The following is a 23,209-nucleotide window of genomic DNA, read 5'->3' on the forward strand; positions in this document are numbered from 1 at the left end:
TCTGCAGTTTACACCAGCAATGACGCCGGACGGAATCACTCCAGTTTCATAAATAAAGAATTGAATTGAATTGACGAGTACAGCCATCTCGAGAATAATCTAGATTCTCGATGATGGATTTTTGATGGATTAATGATGGATTGACTGATTGACTGGCGCTGATAGAATTCAATCAGAATGCGGATTGTAACGTGGAATATAAACGGTATTCGGGCGACCCGTGAACCGATTGAAAACATTCTTAACTCGTTTAAAGCTGACATCATCTGCATTCAAGAAACTAAAGTTACCAGTAAGTTGTCATTCTCTTCTCTTCACGCACGCTCACCACACTACACACACACACTGTGACACAGCTCGCTTCAGCTGAAGTTTTTTTTTGTGGGGGATTTTTGAAATTTGATTAATTGGTAGGATTCAAGAATAGGGGACTAGTGGTTAGGTTTAGGGTTAGGTTTAGGGTTAGAGTTGGGTTTAGTTCCCTAATCTTCATTAATTACTATTTATATAACTATCATTATATATCATCATTATCAATTACTATTATTATTACTTATTTAATTACTATCACTACATATATATTGCTATAGTCCCCTATTCTTAAATCGCACCGATTAATTGTAATTCGTGATAAGAGAGTGTGTCCAGTGTTAGCTTTAAGCCGGGCGTATGTTGGCCCTGCCACTTGTAGCAATGTATCTATCTGCAACTACAACCAACCAGAAGATGTCCTGAACTGTGAACACACTGTAGTGTAGTAGTAGTGTTGGGCGCCCAACAGTGTTTCAGGACATTTAATAAACCCCGGCCATCATTAAATGCCATTCTTCAATGTATTGTTCTGTCAATTTATTGCATGTCTTATCCTATGTATGAATGTTAGATACGGCGCAAAAATATATAAGTTCAATTTCAAGTTCCCATTACCAGCATCTGATCTGGTCGCAACCGCCGGCTTGTCCAGCAGCGCCAGTTTCGGTGAGTCGCACATGTTTGACTTTCTAGGATACAACGCGACTAAGTCTCCCAGTCGCAATGGACCTACCAAATGTGACTGACGAAGACTAGCCGATCACCGACACTGACAATCGGCATCCTAACTGACCTCTGCCTGAGGTGACGATTGCATGTGACCACAGGACGACCTTCCACCTGCTTTAGTTGCTTTATTAACCCTTGATTAATGATTTACGATGGAACTAGTGCAAGGGTCTCAGCTGTTCTTTAATTCTTGATAAGCCCCTTGCCTCTTTAGAAAGGCCCTCTAGCAGCCTGGGCACAGGTTGTTCACCCACTTAGTCACGAGTCTTGGCCCATCAAATCCTAGAACTGAAATGGGCCCAATCTTACAGGTAGGCCTACAACCAGTGGTATTGTGCAGTCTGACAGTTTGGCCAATGGCCTAGAAAACCTGGAAAACTCAGGGAATTTGTTTTGGAATGATTTTGTAATTTTCGGTTTCATTGTTATCACCGGTAGGCCTACGTATTGTCAATTCAAACCCGACCGATTAAAGATTAAACTCTTTTATGAAACTGTATCCAGTTAACTGTCACGCTCCCAATGCCTCCTTGATTCATTAAAACCTCCTTCAAAACGACTTTTAATTGTTCTTGAAACTCCTTTTATTTGAGCGAAATGCCCAAAACACCTTCAAGAATCCTTTGATTTTGAGAAATAGGTTTTTCAGGATTTTTTGTGTAGTTTGTAGTTGTGCAGTATCAGTAAACTACAACTAAATCAGTACCTGGGACCTGTAATTTCGTTGCCCAATTCGGCGGTTACTAAGTTTGAATCTGGGTTACGGAAAGTGAAGTAAAGTAATGTAAATTAGTAAAGGATAAGAATTAGTTAATAAAACCACTCAATTAATGGTTTACTGAGAGATAAACAGTACCGATTTAGGAGGAATCGATATAAATTGTGATTTGAAAGTGATGCAGACATTTCCTCGAAATTTGATATTTTCTGCTTTAAAGCTCATTATATATCCACGAATAACCGATCCATAGGCAGCCTGCTAGTTAGGCCTATCAGTGTAAAAAGTTCGTCTCAATTACACGATGAATAATGTATATGCGCTACAGTCATTGTGACGAACGAGTCTGTGCTGTTTCAATAGTTTAATCGATATTGTATTCCAATGATAGCTATGCACTTGTGTTAATGAAATTCACCTGCCCGCTCCAGACCGGCGGCAGGGGTCTGTGCAGTGCGCAATCACAATATCTTTCTCAACCTCGAAAATTGAATAGCGATAACTTTCACGTCTTCCGGAAAACCGAACGCTCAAATCTGGAGATTTGCGATGACTTAAGGAGGGGGGGGGGTGCGCATGCTCCCAGTGAATTCACGGGATCCTCCCCTAGATGATCTGATGCCTGGTACTGAAAACATTTTGAAGATTTAGAACGATAACCACACTCAAACGTGGTGAACGGATAATAAGATAAAAACCCACTATTTACAGATTAAAAGAATTTAAAAACCAGAATTTATTTATTCAGTCTAAAATATATAGAATACACGACGTTTCGATCTCACCCTAGAGATCATCGTCAGGTGTGAGATATAGACTAAAAACAGGGGTATATATACAGAGGAGAACAGGTTAATTGAGTAAATTGGTGAGTGAGTAAATAATTAGTGTTTGGCAATTTAAATCACCAGGGGCTGGTTTAAAGTTTGTTGTTAACTTAACCCTCAGGGGTTAGCTCAATTGAAAAAGAATTGAGTTAACCTTTTCAGCGCTGACTTAATAATACCCTATAGTGCTGAAGATAATTTGAAAATTTTGAATGATTCCACCCTAGTGTGTTGAATAACGGGAATACCACTATAGTGGAGCGGTGTATTGTTAGTTACTAGTATTTCACTTTGTTTGACAGGTGCTGCCATCTTTCAATAGAGATAAAAACTAATAACTAATTTCATCAATACACCGCAGTGCGGTGTACTAACAAAATCCATCACCGATTTATACACCGCACTGCGGTGTAGACGCACTGAAAGGGTTTTAAAGTGAATACTAGTCTATAAAACCGGGCCCAGGATATTTCGCCCGCGCTCTAGGTGTTTTTGATACTGGCGTACTTGTTGTGGCGGCCCACTTTCAGTACATCTACACCGCAGTATAGATAAGATATAAGATTTTAACGTGACAATCGACACGTCGATTCCGTCACTTTGTTGCACGGTCGCTATAGCGATTGATGATGATAGTTTTCCCGCCGCAGGAGGTTGGTCTTGTTATTATATTTCTGTTAGACTACTGCATTTAATTTTACCGTATAATCTTCTTTTTTAACACGGTCCCTACAACTCATTGATTCGTTAAAAACTCTTTCAAAACTGAAAATACTTTTAAAGGGTGCTTGAAACCCATTTGATTGGATCGATAAAATGCCCAAAACTCTTCAGTCTTCAGTCTTGAGAATTAGATAGGCAATTAGAGATGTTTGTAGTGCAGTAGATTACCCCTACATCGATGTAGTTTGGATCGGGATAATTTTTTTTTACCCAATGGGATACTGGCAACACCAGATGGCGCAACAAGTGAAGATCAGTAGTGAAAACCAGTTCATTTTCAATCATTTTCAATGAAATTTGAACATTATTTTCAGGCTTCTGAATCTGGAAATTATCAAACGAATCATCGAATCGAAATAGCATTTCCTTTTTCACTCAGCGTGTGGTATTGATTTCACTGAAAATTGATTTACTCGTCAGGAAAGTTGACTCGGAAGTTTATTGAAATGTAGAAGAAATTAAAAGCGCGGTAACCCAGTGCCACTAGCGAACCTGGCGGATTATCGCTGAATCCTCCCTTCCCTCAATAGCCTTGCCTTGCCTTGACAATAAAGTTGAATTGAATTTTTCTTGAAGTTTAATAAAGTTGAATTGAATTTTTCTTGAAGTTTAATAAAGTTGAATTGAATTGAATTTTTCTTGAAGTTTAAAAAAGTTGAATTGAATTGAATTTTTCTTGAAGTTTAATAAAGTTGAATTGAATTTTTCTTGAAGTTTAATAAAAATGAATTGAATTGAATTTTTCTTGAAGTTTAATAAAATTGAATTGAATTGTTGTCTGATTTCAGGGGATCAGCTCGACGAAGCGATCGCGATCGTCGACGGTTACAACAGTTACTTCAGTTTCTCGCGCGTTCGAAGCGGCTACTCGGGCGTCGCCACCTATTGTCGTAACGTGACGGCGTCGCCGACTCACGCCGAGGAGGGTCTCACCGGTCGCCTCGCGAGGCGCGCCGACGAGCGACTCGTCGGCGCGTACGGAAATCTCGACGCTTTCTCCGACGACGAATTGGATAGTTTGGACGCGGAGGGTCGCGCCGTTTTAACGCAGCACAAAATCAAGTAGGTTTCGTTCGTTTCTATCCGACTTCAGATATCTCTGTATTTGCTGAATTTTTAAAAGGGCTGCATTCATTGTTTAGTTTATGACATGATGGCTGCTGAAGTAGCAAGGTTTTTTAATCCCCCCGGGGCCCGGTTTTATAGACTGGTATTACCTTTAACCAGAGGGTTAACTCGATTGAAAATGAATTGAGTGAACCCCCGGGTTAAAGGTAATACCAGTCTATAAAACCGAGCCCTGGAAAATACAGAAAATTAAGCTAGTTTTGGTGTAATTTCTATTTTTCACATTAGCTCAATATATTTCATAGCATTTCGGCATTGATTGACTATTGGCATTGATTCTGGTAAGGGCAGAAGATGTTTTATAAGGGGCGGTTGATATTCAGGTGTTTGTTTTTTTCAAGAAAGGAATGTAAGGAAAAAGGGAAAAAAAGTGAAAAGTTGAAAATGAAACTTGAAAAGAAACTTGATTGCATCTACAGACCACACTCCCCCAAGTCGGTGAAAAAAGTGAACGGCTAAAAACTTGAAAACAAGCCATTAACATTGAAGAACAGTTAACAAGCTGTTAACATCGAAAAACAGTTAACAAGCTGTTAACATCGAAAAACAGTTAACAAGCTGTTAACATCGAAAAACAGTTAACAAGCTGTTAACATCGAAAAACAGTTAACAAGTCATTAACATCGTAAAGCAGTTAACAAACCGTTAACATCAAAAATTGGACCTCATTCAACGATTGGACTGAGCTTGATAGCCGGTGCAATGATGTACCGGTTCGCGTTTTAATCACGTTTAGATTCTTTCCGAAACGATGCTGTTCTTTAAGGTAAAAGAAACGTATTTAACCGGGGCCCGCGCACTAGCTTCACAGCCACAACTAAGCCACGGCAATTTATCAGCGGATTTCGACGCCGAAAACTTTCCCGCGCCATTTTGCTTTTTGGCGACTAGAATATCAAATGTGTAAGATATCAGCGTCTAAAACACTAGGGCCAGTTTTATAGACTGGTATTACCTTTTACCCGGGGCCAACTCGATTTATTATCAATTGAATTAGCCCGCGGGTTAAAGGTAATACCAGTCTATAAAACCAAGCTGAGGGCCCAGTTTCATGAGAAAGAAAATTTTTGGTGTAATTGCCATTGGTAACTACACGTTTTCAATGAGGACAACAATTCAAATTTAACCGTCTTAAGCTTAAACTATTACCGGCCCCTGGGCTGGGTTTCATAGATGTGGAAGAAAAATAGTCCCTGGGAATATTTTGAAGTTCGTCAGTTACAACCATGGTTTCTCATTGCGACTATGGTGGTTGTCACCCAGATTGAGGATTTACCCCGCAGGGATAACTTCGATACTCAGTCCATGAAACCGGGCCCTGGAAGTTTCACCCGTACGCCGGCGATTGTGACGCGCGCTCGGTTGTGGCGGCATTTACGCTAATGTGCGATTCTCGTACCAACTATGTCAAATTAATTCTGAGCTATAGGTCTAGACCGATATTCAATCCTCGACATTTAGTATAAAATATCAATTATTTAGGATATCAATATTTTACAAGTTGAAAGTATTAATATAATGATAGTAATTATAACAATAACTTTTTTTTATACCGCTGTCGACTGCGTTTTAGAGCGGTTTACATGAAATATATCATATACAAATCTTATATAATAATACCGAACATTCGCACCGACTGCTGCGTCGTTACTGCACGTATCGCCCTGGAAATTTTCCTGATTTGACGTGGGCACGGGTGATCACACTACATAAAAGGCCACTTTAAAATGCTTTAAAGTACTGAGTACGCCTGATGATGGCTAACAGTTGTTAGCCATCATCAGGCGTGTATTCATCATCCTGAAAAAAGATTGCGTAAATACCAGACTTGAAACTCCAAATTGTACCCTAGTTTTGTCATTATTCCAGCTGTTGGTCCTTAATGGCCCATAAATTAAAATCATATTTATTTCGGAATATCTTAAGTAATATTGTGAACTTGATGAATGTTCGGTATTAAAATGGCTCGCGTTAATTCTTTAAACTTGTAAAATATTGATATTTGAGGATTGAAACTTAAGTTGATTTATACTCGATTTCCAAAGCTGTCAACCTGATATTAAACAACAGACAGTATATAACTGATAGATTTCTAGGGGTAGATCATTGTTCTGAAGCTGATAACAAACTCATCAGGTAAGTGCGTAAACTACGGGTGACGAGGTAAGAAAACTTTTCGATCAAATCAAAGTTCTACGATAAGAGGAAAAGAATAGAAGCGGACGATTTTACGATTTCAAATTTGCGTCATTTCGATAGCCATTTTCGACATAAATGATGTAAAAACTGATCATTGTACGTAAAACTGACTAGACAACCGATGAAATGTGATGATAACTTGTTGGTCGATTTAAAACCTCCATTGTTATTCATGCATTGTTATCGCATTGTTTTTCGAACTAGATTTTACCATTTATTGCGGGACTTCGACGTACGAAACAAAATGCGCATCTATTTTGAATAACTGAAAGATTAAATCAACAATATTATTGTAGGCCTAACTGTTACAGTGATTCGGTAGTTGTTTAACTGAATCTAATAAACATTTCGAATTCGCTTTCAGAATGTTTACTAAAACCCTGTTCATCACGTTGGCCTTGTTAATGGTCGTTGGAGCTGTCGCGGCTACTGAAGGTACGTTATGAGGTTTTTGCTACAGCGAGTTTTTTATTTCAAGTATTCATTTTAGTATATACAGCCTAAACCGATAAACCGCCATGCCATAATAATAATAATAATAATAATAATAATAACACTTATTTCTTTACCGCTCTCCACTACGTCTTATAGCGGTTTACATAAAGTATACACATCATATTACATTTCAATAAAAGGTTGTTTGAAAAGGTAGGTTTTCACACCAGATTTAAATTCATCGATATCTGTGCAACTGCGTTAATAAGAGAGCAGATTGTTCCGTAAAATCGGAGCAGCCGAAGCAAAAGCTCTTTCACCGTAAAGAATTGTATTAAAAGGTACATGAGACAGAATAACTTGATTTGTAGATCTAAGACATCGACTAAGTCTATGAAGAGACAGCATTTCTTGAATATACCGCCACCCCCGCCTACTTAGTACCCTCAGTAGCTCAGTGAGATGAGGCGTGATGCTGTTGCAGCCACTATCATTGCTGAGTGACAATGGGTTCGGGTCCCGCTGGCTGCTTACCGTGTGCGGGGCAACGCTTCAAAGGCCGCGGTCCTGTTGTGAGGTTAAATGAATAATCCAATAGGGTTAGTCTCAGGAAAACAAGATCCCAGTAAAGTAAAACCTAAACAAACAAAAACAAACAAAGGTCAAACATACTCTATATACCACCGAAATCGTTCTGCACCAGGGAGGGGGGGGGGGTTGACTGTAATTATATCTACTAAAACTCATTGTGCTGCCATCTTTTTAAAACATATCAAGTCATATCTTTTTTAACTCGTAATGTAATCTTTTCTCGATATTTGTGTATATTTTGTCTATTTTTGTCTCGTACTATACCTACCACTTCGTTGACGCATTGCCATAATGTTTTATCGTAAAATTTTGATAGCGTCAATTTAAGATTGAATGGAATTATCTATTTACAGAAATTCGGGTCGCAAAGAGATACACGAGGTGTGTTTGTCGTGGCAAACCTGGCAAGTATCACTGGGCGAGTTCGTCTAATGGCCATTGTTGTAGAGGTCCCTACGGAACCAGATGTTGTCCTAATTAAGATTTTCGTTCTTTCGCTGATTCCTAAAGGAATTGATATCTAAAGGGATTGATATTCCAGTCGAATAAAACCAACAGATACAAAATAGTCTACGACCGGTTTTCTGTTCACTTTTTTGTCGACTCTGGGCGTATGACGGCCTGTAGATGCAATCAAGTTTTTTTCAGATAATAATGATAATGATAATAATATTATAATGATAGATTTGTATAGCGTCTGTTTCATTGAAACAATTTTCACCAGCGCTTTTATGATAGTGATACTAAATTAGAGTTCATCGGATGGCTGGCTATTAAATCTACGTCAAGATCGAGGGTCTCGCAAAGGATGAATTATGATTAATTGTTGATTCAAGTAACTCTATATATATATAATCATGCAGTAAGTGATTGTCATGTAATAAATCGGCGATATTCTGTTGCGAAACCGATATTCACGCTGCTATCATCGTCAGTTTTTAAATAATAGCGCATGCGCATTGATGGCGAATACAGCGCAAAGTACGCTCTAAGTTCCCCCCCCCCCCCGCACACCGACGAGCGTACTTTGCAATGTGGCGAAATATATCAAAACACGTTAGATATTTGGCGAACAGCTTAAACAGCTAAATACACCGGAAAAATCACTTGCACACGAGAGCGACTGCATTGTTCGGGCCTCGATGTTCGCGATGACTTTTTATCGTTGACAATTTGAGCAGCCGAGTGACATTTCTACACAAAAATAAAAATGAAATACGTCGGGCATTATTACATGAATAAGTCTTTGTTAATGTTGAGGCTAGACTCGTTGGCCGCGGCATTTTCAGAAAAAAAAACGAGTATGCGAAAGAATGGTATTTTACTTTGCATGACTTCGCGTTAGACGCACCGACCACACAACTATGGAACTGGATCCAGAGTCAATTCAAACCCACACAACTGTGGAACTGGATGCAGAGTCAATTCAAACCCACGCAACCGTGGAACTGGATCCAGAGTCAATTCAAACCCACGCAACCGCGGAACTGGATCCAGAGTCAATTCAAACCCGCACAACTGCGGAACTGGATCCAGAGTCAAATTAAACTCATACAACTGTGGAATTTGATCCAGAGTCAAATTAAACTCACACAACTGTGGAATTGGATCGAAAGTTAAATTAAACAAAAGTGCAAAAGTTTTTTTAACTGAAGTCCCAGCGGGCTATTGCGTTCCTGTTACCGTTGAATTGTCGTCCCTCGTCCGCGCTTCATCAGAATAAAGAAGACGTTTTGGGCAAGAAAATGAACCGAGTTCACGCGGAAATCAGTCGGGAGATGCGCTTCTTCGAGTTTCCACATTATTTGCCAATATCGTTCGGGATGGGTATTTTTTTCTTCGCGTCCTTGAAGGGACCGATCTTATTTGATCCGTACCGGGTTCTATTGCTGATACGGTGAGATCTGTGTGGGTGAAATAAAAAGGTGATATCGGGTGATTTTGTCGCTGTTACGTGGCACCTCAGCAGGTGTGGCTTACATCAAACTGATAAAACCAACCATTTTAAGAAGTAACGAGAAGCACTCTTAGTGTATGTTTCGCAGATGGAATTTTTAGTCATCGTTAGATTGGCTATCCGGATAAAAAGGTCTTGAGTTGTGATTTAAGTAAGCTGGAACTGGTTTTGAATTGTTAGATAGTTCATAGAACTCAAAATAAGCTCAGACTGGTTTTCAAGTTGTTAGAACCTAAGTGAGCTTATGTATTAAGTTGTTAGATAGGCTTTAGAACCAGAATGAGCTTAGACTGGTATTCAGTTGTTTGATAACCGAATTGGGCTTTGACTGGTTTTTAGTTGTTAGATTGGCTATAGAACCAAAATGAGCTAAGACTAGTATTAAGTTGATAGATTAATTATAAAACCAAAATGAACATAGACTTTATCTTTATTTAGTAGATAGATTGGATATGGAATGAAAGTGAGCTTAGACTGGTCTTAAGTTGTTATATTGGCTATAGAACCGAACTGAGCTAAGACTCGTCTTAAATTGAGACCTTATTAGAAACGTTTTTCTTTCATAGTTGAGTTTTCTACTTAAATATCACACATAAGCTTGGATTTTACATTTTGGATTGAACAGTCTTTTGATCGATTTTATTCAGAGTTGGTGACAATGTTGAAGACGTCGTCGTCATTAACGTATACTGTCCTCGCGCCGACCCGGAACGTGAAAATCGTCTACACTTCAAACTACAATTCTACAAACTTCTAGAAATCCGCGTCGCTGCTCTACAATCCGCGGGAAGGTGAGTTAAACCTTTCAGTGCTCATCTTAATTAATAGATACCTGAACATCCTTCTTTAGCACTACTGACTGTCCTATCCAAACATATCTGTCAGATATTCAAATTTATCATATCCGGGAGGTGGTGCACTAGCAAAATCTTAAACTGTGAAACTGGGTTCAGTGTTTTTCAAAAGGCCTTAAAATTTATTCAGTGCAGTGCCTAAATCTTAGTCGCTTCAGCACTATGGCTGACCAATTTGGAATGGACCAAGTCAATACTGTGTTTTGACACATGTTTTTACTTCAGCAGTTGCTTTTATTCACAAACAGGGAAATCGGCCATTCTTAAGTATCGAACGGACATTTTGGCTGGTCTAAATTGTTCATTTTGGTTGGAGCGGACTAATTTAGAACAAATTTTTTCTCTAGTCTTGAATTGGACCAGACTGAATTTACAAGGTTCTCAATAGCATAGCGTGAACGCGGCTATGCGTGTCCTTCATTCAGGGCTGATTTGTTTTTTTTGCTCTTTAGTATTTTCTGACATTAAGTACGTTCAATGATACAGGTATATATCAACTACCTATTGTATTCGCCGATGAGTATCGTGATACTTACACATCAATACAATGGGTTCAGTCGTAAGCGTATGTATTCTCCGTTTACAACAGGGTTGAGGGTTTTGTTTTTTCACCATAGTGAATTTGCGTTTACCATTGAAACCCAAGAGTCATCGCATATTACAAACTATCGGTTAAAACAAACAGATTTTCTGGTCTACTGAAATTTTATGCGCTCGCAACCTTTCCCCCTTACACCAACCCCCTTTCCAATTATAGCCTCCCGCTGAGTCTCGGGGCAACCTTTTCCCCTTACACCATGCCCCTTTCCAATTACAGCCTCCCCCTGAGTCTAAGGGCAACCTTTTCCCCTGACACCATCCCCCTTTCCAATTACAGCCTCCTGCTGAGTCTCGGGGCAACCTTTTCCCCTTACACCATTCCCCTTTCCAATTACTGCCTATGGCTGAGTCTCGGGGCAACCTTTTCCCCTTACACCTCCCCCTTTCCAATAACAGCCTTTTGCTGAGTCTCCGGGCAACCTTTTCCCCTTACAACATCCCCCTTTCCAATTACAGCCTCCCGCTTTATCTAAACCACCAACCATTGATAGATATATAACATATTATTGATATAAATGGTTGATAGTCTGTATGATATTATCAAGATTAAAAAAGAAGTAAATGTACTTCATCTGTTTTCAATGTCATGTTGTGATAAGATAAGTCCGGGTGAACGAACCGTCGAGTATGTCGAATGTTTTCTCCTTATCTGCGCGACACACATCTTCAAACAACGAATCGAAACTCGTTAGTGAGTTTCTAGACTGTAGACTGTAGCGAATTCGCTATTTCTGAAAGGTCTTGAATAGAAATTGGTGTTTTTCTTAATCTTGAATTACAATGGGAATTGTCCCCTAGATCGATTGATTGATTATTCATTTGTTTATTGATTTGATTTGATTTTATTTGATATGATCAAAATCAGGGGGTTTTGATTTTGAGATCAGATAACTGACGAATCTTCCAACCAGCCTGAACCTGCAAGCAACTAAACTGATTGGGGTTGATTTCTGTGGCAACGTTTGTGGAAATTACTGCAATAAAAGATCATATTTATTTACTGGGTTGGACCTAGGCTTTTTTCAAAGGGGACACAGAGTCATAGCCAGTGCTGTGCGAGCTCGTAGATGGGTGGGACATTATTCTAGTGACTTTTCAGGACATTTGATCCCATTGTCTGCATCATGGCAACTTTTAAAACTATAGATGTATTCATAAAACGTATCTTAATAGAATTAAGCCAGAAAAAAAGGGCACCCGGAAAATTTCAGGTGGGGGTGTGCAGCTACGTCATCCTCTCCGGATCCGCCCCTGTTTCGATCGTGGAGATTAACATAATTTTTTTAACGGGAATTTTCGAAAATTCGGCGTCTGGTTTTTTAAATCCGTCTGACTCCGTACGCGGTGAAGTATGTAAATACGCGCGAAAGCGCGCCTGCGCAACATGGCACTGTTTACTTTAGGGAATGAATTTTGCGCCGACAGACAGCAGCGTCGATGCGATATTATTGAGCCGTTAAATAGCTGACGGCTTTTTAAAAATCTTGGCTCATTTTCGCAATTCAACGCGATATGTCATATATCGATTAGCGATAACGATAGCGTTATCGCGATATTTGCAATTAGAAAAAAAAACAAGGAACATATGATATGATTTTTTTTGCATAAAAGATTGCTACAGAGTTTAATAAAATAAATACACTATTCAAGCAAGATACTGTAGGCCTATATACCAATAAATTATGCGAAGAATGAATTACTTTACATTAGTTATTGTCAGTCACCTGCGAGGTGGATTCAGGGACCATTGTTGCGGGTAGCACTACTTATAAAAAGGGCATAATCCACGACAAGTGTGTCACTTCCGGAACCAGTTGCAATTCATGCGCAATAAGTTGGCTCGGGCCTGGTCCGAGATTTTTGGTTAGGCCAAACAGACGAGGGCCTATTTGACACAGGTGCAAACAGTCTTCCAGGTCGAAAATGCGATCATGTGATCGCGGCTTATTTAGTTAGGGTATAGTTAGTGTAAATGTTTATGAACCTACATGATTCCTTCGCTCTAGTCAATCAGAGCCAGCATCAAACCGCAATTTTGGCGAACGGGCCTTTAAGGTTGCTGCTACTAGTCTTCGGTACGCAATTCCTGATCAAGTTAAATCTAGTCTTACGCTCGAATCTTTTTGAATCAGATCTTAAACATATCTTCTTAACTCTTTCAGTGCGGTGTACAAATCAGTGATAGATTTTGCTAGTACACCGCACTGTGGTGTATTGATGTAATTAGTAATTAGTAATTATCTCTCTTGAAAGATGGCAGCACCTGTCAAACATAGTGAAATATTAGTAACCAACGATACACCGCACCGCAGTGTAGACGCACTATAGCGGTATTCCCGTTATTCAACACACTAGGGCGGAATTATTAAAAATTTTCAAATTATCTCCAGCACTATAGGGTATTAATTAGTCAGCACTGAAAGGGTTAAACGCGTCTATTTCCCGCGATCTCATTATGAATTGTGTCTTTTTTAAAACCGTTCCAATATTCGTGTATCGTCTCGATTGCGTTGTGAAAATTGAAAATAAAGCGCAGCGGATTATTACGTAGTAGGCACACGCGCTATAAAAGACAATAGATTAATATTATCATTATAATTTTTATTATTATTATTATTATTATTGCGGGCCTTTCGTCGCATTTGAAATGAAACCTCGAAATGCTCTCTTACAATTCTTCGTTGAGTGTGTGGGGTTATTTTTCAATTGCGCGTTGATTATAATTGATATATGGTGTCTGTATGCTTCCATCGATATTCGAGTACCACGCAGTACATAAGTTTTTTTTTTTTATAGTTTAAATGTTGACAGCCCCGCTGTCATATACGCGTTACATTATTTTTTTTCATAGCCGCTATGATATGATATGACATGATTATTATTTACATAAAAGATAGCTACACAGTTTACTTAAGGGTGCATGATGAAGTCTCCTGTGGACGTAATATTGTTTAATGATAATTCACGATTTAACGATTATTTATTTTACACGGGCATTTTTTGCCGGGAACAACCGTCCCGAGGGTGCCAAATGGGCCGAATTTGGCCCGACCAAAAACGTGGGACCAAGTTTTTAGCACGGGTCAAATAATTGCGTGTGAATTGCAACCGGTTCCTGAAGCGACTCACTTCACTTTGTTTAGTATCGAGTGAGTGGTTTACGTGTGAACGCGCGCTATCTAATTAGCCACGGGCCAAATTTGTCTCAGGGCCTGGTCCGGGCCAAATCGTCTCTGCGCGATCGCGGCTTATGTTTAATTTAATACTGCCCTAAGATTAATCAGCTTGATATCGATATGTACAGTACATTATCCTGTACATTGCTTATTTAGGATCATTCATTTATTATGTACGCATAAAATTTGAAATTTTCAACCCCCCCTCCCCCTCTGTACGCATAATCGGCCATTTTATCATATACATTAAGCATTACAGTACGCAATTGCACTGACCCCTCCCCCTCCCTTAATGCGTACATAATAAATGAACGACCCCTTTTTCAAAATTACGATCAGGCTAACCATAACAAGACCCGGCAGCTATATTTTTAAATTTCGTAAATAGAATCTACAATTGATTGAGTCAAAGGATCAGATTACATATTGTGTATTATATTATATATTTCATATACGTAGATTAAACTTGATTCAATCACAAGCAAAGTTGCGCAGTATTTCCTGTAATTCTACGTGCGTAATATCTGTCCGGGGGTTGTTCGGATAATGGCAGAGAATCTAAATCTCTTAAAGCGTCTACTTCATCGAAATGAACTGATTACGAATTTTATCGCATTTCAACAAAAGCGGCCCGGCCGATCGGGAGAAATGCGGTATCGTTTTTTTTTAGGCCGATGAATTTTTCCGAATTCGAGATCGTGGCGTCGGGTATAGCTGGATAGCGTCTAGTCGTAATGAGTTATCGCGAGAGCCCTTTTAGTTACTGTAGGATATCTGTTCAGCTGATTGGAATTCACACTGTTTGTGACGTTCGATAGTAGTTCACTGCAGTTCACTGTGTTTGGTCATTCACCTTAGCTGAACGATGTCAAGGTCGTATTCGCGCAATAACAACATGGCTCTCTCTCTCTCTCTCTCACTCTGTCGAGGCAGAGCGTACCGTGCGAGTGTTCTACTTCGAATTTAAACTTTTTCGGTATCAGTTTGAAAACAGCGGCTGATCTAGGGTCTGATTCAGCGAGGGGCGCACCCACAATATTGGGCGGGTGCATCAAAGTATTAATAGGTCACCCCCGAGAAAGCTCATCGGAAAACATTTTCGAATGTAAAAAAAATGAACGAGCTCGTGGATTTAAGGTTTTTTTTACCCGTATCAGTTTGATATTTTTCATTTTCCCATAATATTCCAGGGCCAGTTTACATCTTGGGGGGGGGGGGGTTGTGGTGTGTGCCCTCGGCAACCTCTACTCTGATCCGCCCTGCGAAAATCAACTTAACTGAATTGGGATACGAAGTGATGTGTATATATATATATTATTTATATATATATATATATATATATATATATATATATATATATATATACACGACTGATCTGTAGCGATCCTGTCTGTAGTATGACGAATTTTTTAAATCGCACGCACCTGGACCCGTGTGGAACCTCATTACGGTCGTACTATTGACGAATGAATATTTTTTTTAATTTTTTTTATATTTAATTTTATTTGCCGTAAAAGCTGAACGGCCGGTTGTAGAAAGCGCGGTAACAAACTAGATCACATCCCTGGAGTCGAGTGGAGGACTGATCGGTTCAGAAAATAGAATATTTGAAATAACAGGATATAGAAACATAATATTGAAATCTCCAAGCTCCGCTTTAATAGATGTTAAGACATCTCCTGGCCGAGGAGTATTCAAAACATTAAATTTTCCTTTTACAACATTTGCTTTAAGCATTGTGCCATGACGTGTAAATCCTTGTCCTTTTCTCATCATTGAAATAACGCGGCCATGATCTCGAATTTAGATGATTTGTTTTCAACTTCTATCTTACAACTCCGACTAGAAAACTGTGCGCTTAACAATATTTTCGTTTATATTCAATGGAATGAGTACTGCTGTATGAATACTGCTGACATGTTTGTGACACTAACACGTTTCTAATTACCTAATCCAATTAGTACAAGCAACTCATCGATGTTGATGCGCTTTTTAACATATCGATATCAGCCGATTAATCTAGGAGAGAGAATTAGATTTATTATTATTAAACAATATTACCTCGATAAGATCGTTATTATTGTACGCTCTGATAAAAATCTAAATTAAAACTAAGAATCGAACTGCATGATAACTGCCTTTATCGTTAGTTGTTTGAGGTATCTAAGTTTTGGATACGTACATGTACATAAGATATCGAAAAAAAAATATTAATAATTTGCACTTTTTGAACTTTTCGTACGTCGATAAATGAAACCTTTTTCCTAAAAAGAGAAACTGGCAGCCGTTTCTGACGCAGCCGTTGACTTGAGAAATTGAGGTTGGAAAAAAATTCGATGCCGTTCCCAGGGTGCCGTTTCAGACAAAGATTGATTACCTCGGTACGTAGGTACGCTTGACGGTAACTCATGGCAACGGTCTCAATTTGAACGAATCATATTTGATCTCTCCTCAATTATCATCGCAAGTCGCTGCCTTCTGGGAACGAATGATTTCGTATGGATAGAGACTTTTTTTTAAATGTTAGATTAACCCCGGTACGTAAAACCGATTCGAACGACATTGTTATGATTTTGACTTTTCTGTTCGGGGAACCAAAAAGGTGCTTAGACTGGTCTTAAGTTGTTAGATTGGCTATAGAGCCAAAAAGGAGCGCAGACTGGTCTTAAGTTGTTAGATTTGCTATAGAACCAAAATGAGCTTAGACTGGTCTTAAGTTGTTAGATTTGCTATAGAATCAAAAATGAACTTAGACTGGTCTTAAGTTGTTAGATTTGCTATAGAACCAAAATGAGCTTAGACTGGTCTTAAGTTGTTAGATTTGCTATAGAACCAAAAAGGTGCTCAGACTGGTCTTAAGTTGTTAGATTGGCTATAGAACCAAAAAGGAGCTCAGACTGGTCTTAAGTTGTTAGATCGGCTATAGAACCAAAATGAGCTTAGACTGGTCTTAAGTTGTTAGATTTGCTATAGAACCAAAATGAGCTTAGACTGGTCTTAAGTTGTTAGATTTGCTATAGAACCAAAATGAGCTTAGACTGGTCTTAAGTTGTTAGATTTGCTATAGAACCGAAATGAGCTTAGACTGATCTTAAGTTGTTAGATTTGCTATAGAACCAAAAAGGTGCTCAGACTGGTCTTAAGTTGTTAGATTGGCTATAGAACCAAAAAGGAGCTCAGACTGGTCTTAAGTTGTTAGATCGGCTATAGAACCAAAATGAGCTTAGACTGGTCTTAAGTTGTTAGATTTGCTATAGAGCCAAAAAGGAGCTCAGACTGGTCTTAAGTTGTTAGATTGGCTATAGATCCAAAATGAGCTTAGACTGGTTAGAATGAGTTTAGACTGGTTTTAAGTTGTTGGATCGACTATAGAATCAAAATGAGTTTAGACTGGTCTTAAGTTCAAAAATGAGTTTAGACTGGTCTTAAATTGTAAGATCGGCTATAGGTAGAACTAAAATGAACCACCATAAACCTAGACCCACCCTGAGTTGAGAGATGAGGCTATCCATAAGCTGATTCCAAATTTGATTCAGCTATGATCTGGGACAATTTGCCCCTGTCCTACATCGCGTCCACGTGATCGCGATCATAAAACCAAAAAACGGCCTCGATTCGTCCTGTTTACAGTACAAGTTCAAGCACCTTTATCATATCGCTTACGGCGCTAGTGTCATGAGTAGGGCCCTGGTTTTCTAACAGAAGTCAACGATATGTAAATATTGAATCATTCCCTTTGAACAATTAAAATGTCTCATGATCGGTCGTTCGATAGACGATGTATCGTCATCGACACGGCCGCCTTACCCGCAGAAATCGGCGCAACGTCCGTGTAATTTCTTTTCTTTAAAAAAAACGTCAGGGAATTTTGTAAAAAGAAAATAATAGCTGAGAATCCGAGAAAAGTCGGGATAATTTGTTGAAATTGTTCGATCGCACGTAAAATCAAACAGTTTCCGTCTGTGTCTTACGTATTTGACTGCGTTAATTCATCGGTTTCTTAGCAGATCAAGTCAGGAAAAACAACGCGCATGTCAGGGAATTGTCGGGGGGGGGGGGAAAGAAAGTCGAATTAAAGTGGCCACCATGATCGCGTAAGATGAATATGTAGAAAATACCGCAATAAGTCCAAGAAATGGACGAAATGTTCAGCAGAAAGTGAATAATATATCTACAGCAATGTGTTTCACCTATCATCGGGAGTACTGGTATATACGGACACCTGTCACTGACATGCGAGATAACTTTTCATGATTTCAACTCGTGATCATCGTATCGAATTTTGCGTTGATCACGTCGAATTTTGACTTCGCTCGAATTTCGACATGAAATCTGTCGAAATCTGTCGAAATCGTGAAAAAATTATCTTACTATGTCATCGACGGGCTTCCGTAGATAAAAGTAACTGACGTATATACAAGAATCAAACAAAGGAACTTAAAAAAACCAGATGTGACGACTACTACTATTACACTCCCAGGAGCTCAAATACTACGTACAAAAATCAAATCAAAATGTCAGATTTCTAGTTCATTTTCGATTAAACTGCATTTAGACCGACACGACACGGTCAGAATTCTTTGGTGCCTTTTTATTTTTTTTCTCTGTATCATAATTTGTCGTTGTAACCACCTGCGATACACAATAGATATTTTTCCTAAATATGTAATCTATGTTTCTTGACTAAATGCCTCTCAGAGATGCTCAGAAAGCTCTAAAATCATAGTAAAATTTCAAAAATTTTGCTGATACGTCTTTCCGCCAAATTAAGAATATATGCCCTTTTTATTGGTCGACATGGTCACAACATGCCCCTGGATCCGCCCTTGAACTGCTAGTTTTGATGTCAAATTGTAGCGCTGCAAAGGTTGACACCACAACGGTGTTCGGGTCTTTAAAGTCACACTTGACGCAGGGAAACACAGAAACCGGGAATCGTGCGTGTTCAATCGTGGAAACATTGTTTCCCGTTTCTCGTAAACGCACGCGATACATGGAAGCGCATCGGTCAAGTTTCTGTGTCTCCCGGAGTCCCGGGTATCGTGTGATAAACGAGTGATTAAAACGTTGAAAGGAGAATGACTTATAGTACATAGATAAAAACCGACGCCTGAAAACTAGAACCAATCGAAAAAATCAAGTTGAAATTCAGCTGACGCGTGATTTTAAAATACGACCCAAAATCTGCCCTGCAGTCGTACGTTAGCACGGTTAGCGTTTATATCACGCGGCGGTGAATTTTGCGCCGGAAAAAAAATTCGGTCCCTCGAGCAATTAGAATATCGTTCAAAAAAAAACCCATTCTTTTTTAAATATGACGACGCGCCATAGATTTGCTCCGGCGTCATATGGAGCGTTTAATACGGCGTGTGCACTGGTTGTTTGTCTCACCGTTAGCTCCGGGGGCAGTGAACTCCGCCGCGCAAAATCAATACGCGCGGTTTCGAGTTCAACAGGCGCTGTGTGTGTGTGTGCGCGCGCGGCTGCGTAATAAATGTTATCGGAACACTCGCACTTTTATGGAAAAACGTTATTCTCACTCGGCGCTCGAGGTGGGCAGCAGTGCGGTACGCAGTACGGTGTACAGCAACCTCCGCGGCCGTCGTACCTTACATACTGAACTAAAACTATTCAAATACTATATATAGTCTTGACGTAAACGTTTAAGAGGATTTAATTAGATAGAAGTCGGGCGGTCGGTATATTATGATCAGTGCTCGGTAGGATCATCGCATTAGAAGCAGCAGGTACGTACGAATGATGAAACCGATATTGCGTACGTGTGTCTGTGGCGTTACTCAATTCGCTCTCGATAATTCGTATCTTAGTTATTGTAGGGTAGATTATAACGGTTGGAATAATGATATCGCCTCGAAGAACGTTGCGGAAGGCATCGATGTATATTTAAACTAGTTCATATGTCCTATAAACTAGTTTATACGTCCATGCAGAAGGTCGCTGACCGAGCGTCTGGTCATGTGAAAGACAGACTGAATTTAGTGTTTATACTACAGCGCTTTCTGTAGAGAGTACTGTACTATGACTTTGTATATAAATATGTATATTACATACCCGGGTAGATGAATAGTTCCTCAATTCCGTTCAGAAATTCATTTGACGAATATCACTCATATCCATATTAAATTTTCAGGGGGTCGGATACCCGCTGAAAATCGGAGTAATCCTTTTTTTGTTAACTCATTGTTTCTGTGAGGATGACCGAAATGGTAGGCACCGAAATGGTAGGCACTGAAACATAGGCCCTATGATTATAATCAAAAATACATAAATCCTCTTTATGTATTTTTGTTATAATTGATGCCTAGTTCATAGGACGGAGTCTCTTTTCTCTGATTCAAATATAAGTTAAAGAAGACTTTTTGACAATGATTCTATCCACAGCGTGAAATGGATATAAAAACGATGGTTTATTATTCGGCATGCACAGTTTCGTATTAAGCCCGATTTGAGGTACATTTTCAAAAAGATTAAGCGCAAAATCCCCCAAAAAATCGATCGCACAAAAAATGAACAGACATATTTAGGTTATAGTCGAAATGTGGAATCGATAATTTATTAGCTTCAGGGCTTCTCGTTATATACTAGTGTTGGATTGTCTGTATATATATATATATCGCTGGGTTTCAGGCGAACCGTCGAATATACACTTTTGTCGAAACTGGGAAAAATCGATTTTAAATTTTGAACTTTGTCGCTCTCGTTTTTCGATATCAGATTCATTCATCTCTGCTGCTAAAATACAGTAAGCTGATTTAGGTCCCTTAATAATTTGTTAAACAAGCGAATACTGTGTAAGAGGTATTGTAATGTATGATAGTATGAACGATCGCCTGATGCATTGTTCGCTATGTATTCATAGGGTCGATTACACCGATCGAACTTCTATCATTTTTCCCGATCGATTTTTGGTGTTGAATTCGTCGGCGATGAGAACGTTTCTATTATTAGTTACGGATTGTCGTTAGTTTTACTGAATATTCGAACTCGTCATAATTTTACTGAATTTTATTAAACAAATCATAATCGGGGTTGGCACTTAACAGGAAATCGGGAAAAAGTTCGCGAAATTTTTTTTCTTTAAAAACTTCTAGGAGTAGTCAGGGAATATTGCATACAACAAAAAAAAAAAATTATTTTGACACGGGCCAGATTTGGCTCGAGCCTGATCCACGCCAATTAGGCCGGGGGCAAATCGTCTCTGTGTGACTTATTGGACCTCACAGATTATCGTGCCTTGAGGAATCGATTTTTTTTCAATTCAAAATAACTTTATTTCACGTTAAGTGTAAAACGTAAAGCGTATCATTGGTTTATACAGTTATAATGATAATTAATAATAAAGATTTATTTAGCCTGAATACCATGTAAAGTAATATGCTCAACGGGCTTCACATAATGAAAATTAGACAGACATCAGCATTCGGTTAAAAGCAGTAAGAAATCAATATGTTTTAAGACAATTTCTTAAAAAAAAAAACACTAAGAGAATAACACCTCACGTAAGTAATAAAGTACAGGACAGAACAAAAATCATATTCTCGGATTTTTTTTTTCAAAGGAAATTATTTTTAACGAAATTGATAATCGAGAAAAATATATAGTAGACATTTGTATCGGTTTTTTTTTATTATCTTAAAGTAAGGATTGACCCTGTTATTTATTTCATTCATATAATATAAGAATATTAACGAAAAAAAATTGAGCCGCAATATCTAGACGCAGTGAATTCGTCATGACGACTGATGGTTTTTTTGCGAGTACTTATAGAATAGAATGAGGTTAAAATGATTATCAGAAGCTCTTGAAACGTCGGAAGTGTTTTCACCAAGAGAGAGAACATGTTCGGATATTCTCGTTGAATTGCATTGGGAGTTCCGTATAATGTATGTTCTTGACGAAACGCTGTTCCATTTAAAAGAACGCAATAATCGAATAGATTGGAAAATATCGAAACGAAACCTGTGCTTCTGGATCTAGAGTTGAATTGATTCCACACAACTGTGAATTCAGATCTGGAGTTAAATTTGACCAACGCACGCAACTGTGAAACTGGATCCAGAGTCAAATTAAACCCAAGCAACTGTGGAACTGGATCCAGAGTCAAATTAAACCCACTCAACTGCGGAACTGGATTCACAGTCAAATTTAACCCACACAACTGTGGAACTGGATTCACAGTCAAATTTAACCCACTCAACTGCGGAACTGGATTCACAGTCAAATTTAACCCACACAACTGTGGAACTGGATCCAGTCGAATCAAACCCAAACAACTGTGAATCTGGATCTAGAGTCAATTATAACCTACATACCGACCTGTGGAATTGGATCCAGAGACGAATTAAATTCACACAACTGTTGGACTGGATTAACAGTGAAATTAAACCCACACAACTGGATCCAGAGACAAACCCACACGACACAGTTGTAGAACTGGATCGAGAGTAAAATCAAACCCTCACGACTGTGGAACTGGATTCATTGAGTGATTCATTGAGTATTTTGACTGTTCTCTATTTTCAGACACGTGATTATATTGGGTGATTTGAACACATCGTTGCAGCCGATTGATCATTGTGATCCCGGAGAAGAGAAGGTGAGTTTATTACCTGATCTACTCGACCACTCATCAACATTGTCGTCTGACATCTCTTTAGGGCCTGCTAGAGTGAAACCTGTAGAAACCAGGCATGTTTTTTTTTCCCCGAATTTCATCAAACCTATCAAATTATCAGCCATGATATTTAGTCTGAACATTTAAAAATGACGCGGTATATGCCCACGCCCGTGGAGACCGTATGAACTTTGATAACGTGTACCCGCGGAACCCGCAGAGACCGGGGGCGATAGGAAACCAAATACAGGACTCGAAATTCCAATCTAGTCTTCAAGTCTAGTGCTCTACAGAACTGAGCCATTGCCATGACCCTACTGTCAAA

General features: G+C 39.0%; 1 protein-coding gene across 1 annotated transcript in view; it reads left to right on the forward strand.

The window, feature by feature from the left end:
* The first annotated feature begins 162 nt into the window (after positions 1-162).
* Positions 163-23,209, forward strand: part of LOC141901977 (DNA-(apurinic or apyrimidinic site) endonuclease 2-like) — a 29,632-nt gene continuing 6,585 nt past the window's right edge. The window contains exons 1-4 of the mRNA XM_074789587.1: positions 163-292; positions 4,098-4,371; positions 10,267-10,410; positions 22,794-22,866. Coding sequence (XP_074645688.1) covers positions 178-292; positions 4,098-4,371; positions 10,267-10,410; positions 22,794-22,866 — 606 coding nt within the window. The 5' untranslated portion in view covers positions 163-177. The remainder of the gene's footprint in view (positions 293-4,097; positions 4,372-10,266; positions 10,411-22,793; positions 22,867-23,209) is intronic.

Source organism: Tubulanus polymorphus, chromosome 3, assembly GCF_964204645.1.
Source record: "Tubulanus polymorphus chromosome 3, tnTubPoly1.2, whole genome shotgun sequence".
Taxonomy (NCBI): Eukaryota; Metazoa; Nemertea; class Palaeonemertea; order Tubulaniformes; family Tubulanidae; genus Tubulanus; species Tubulanus polymorphus.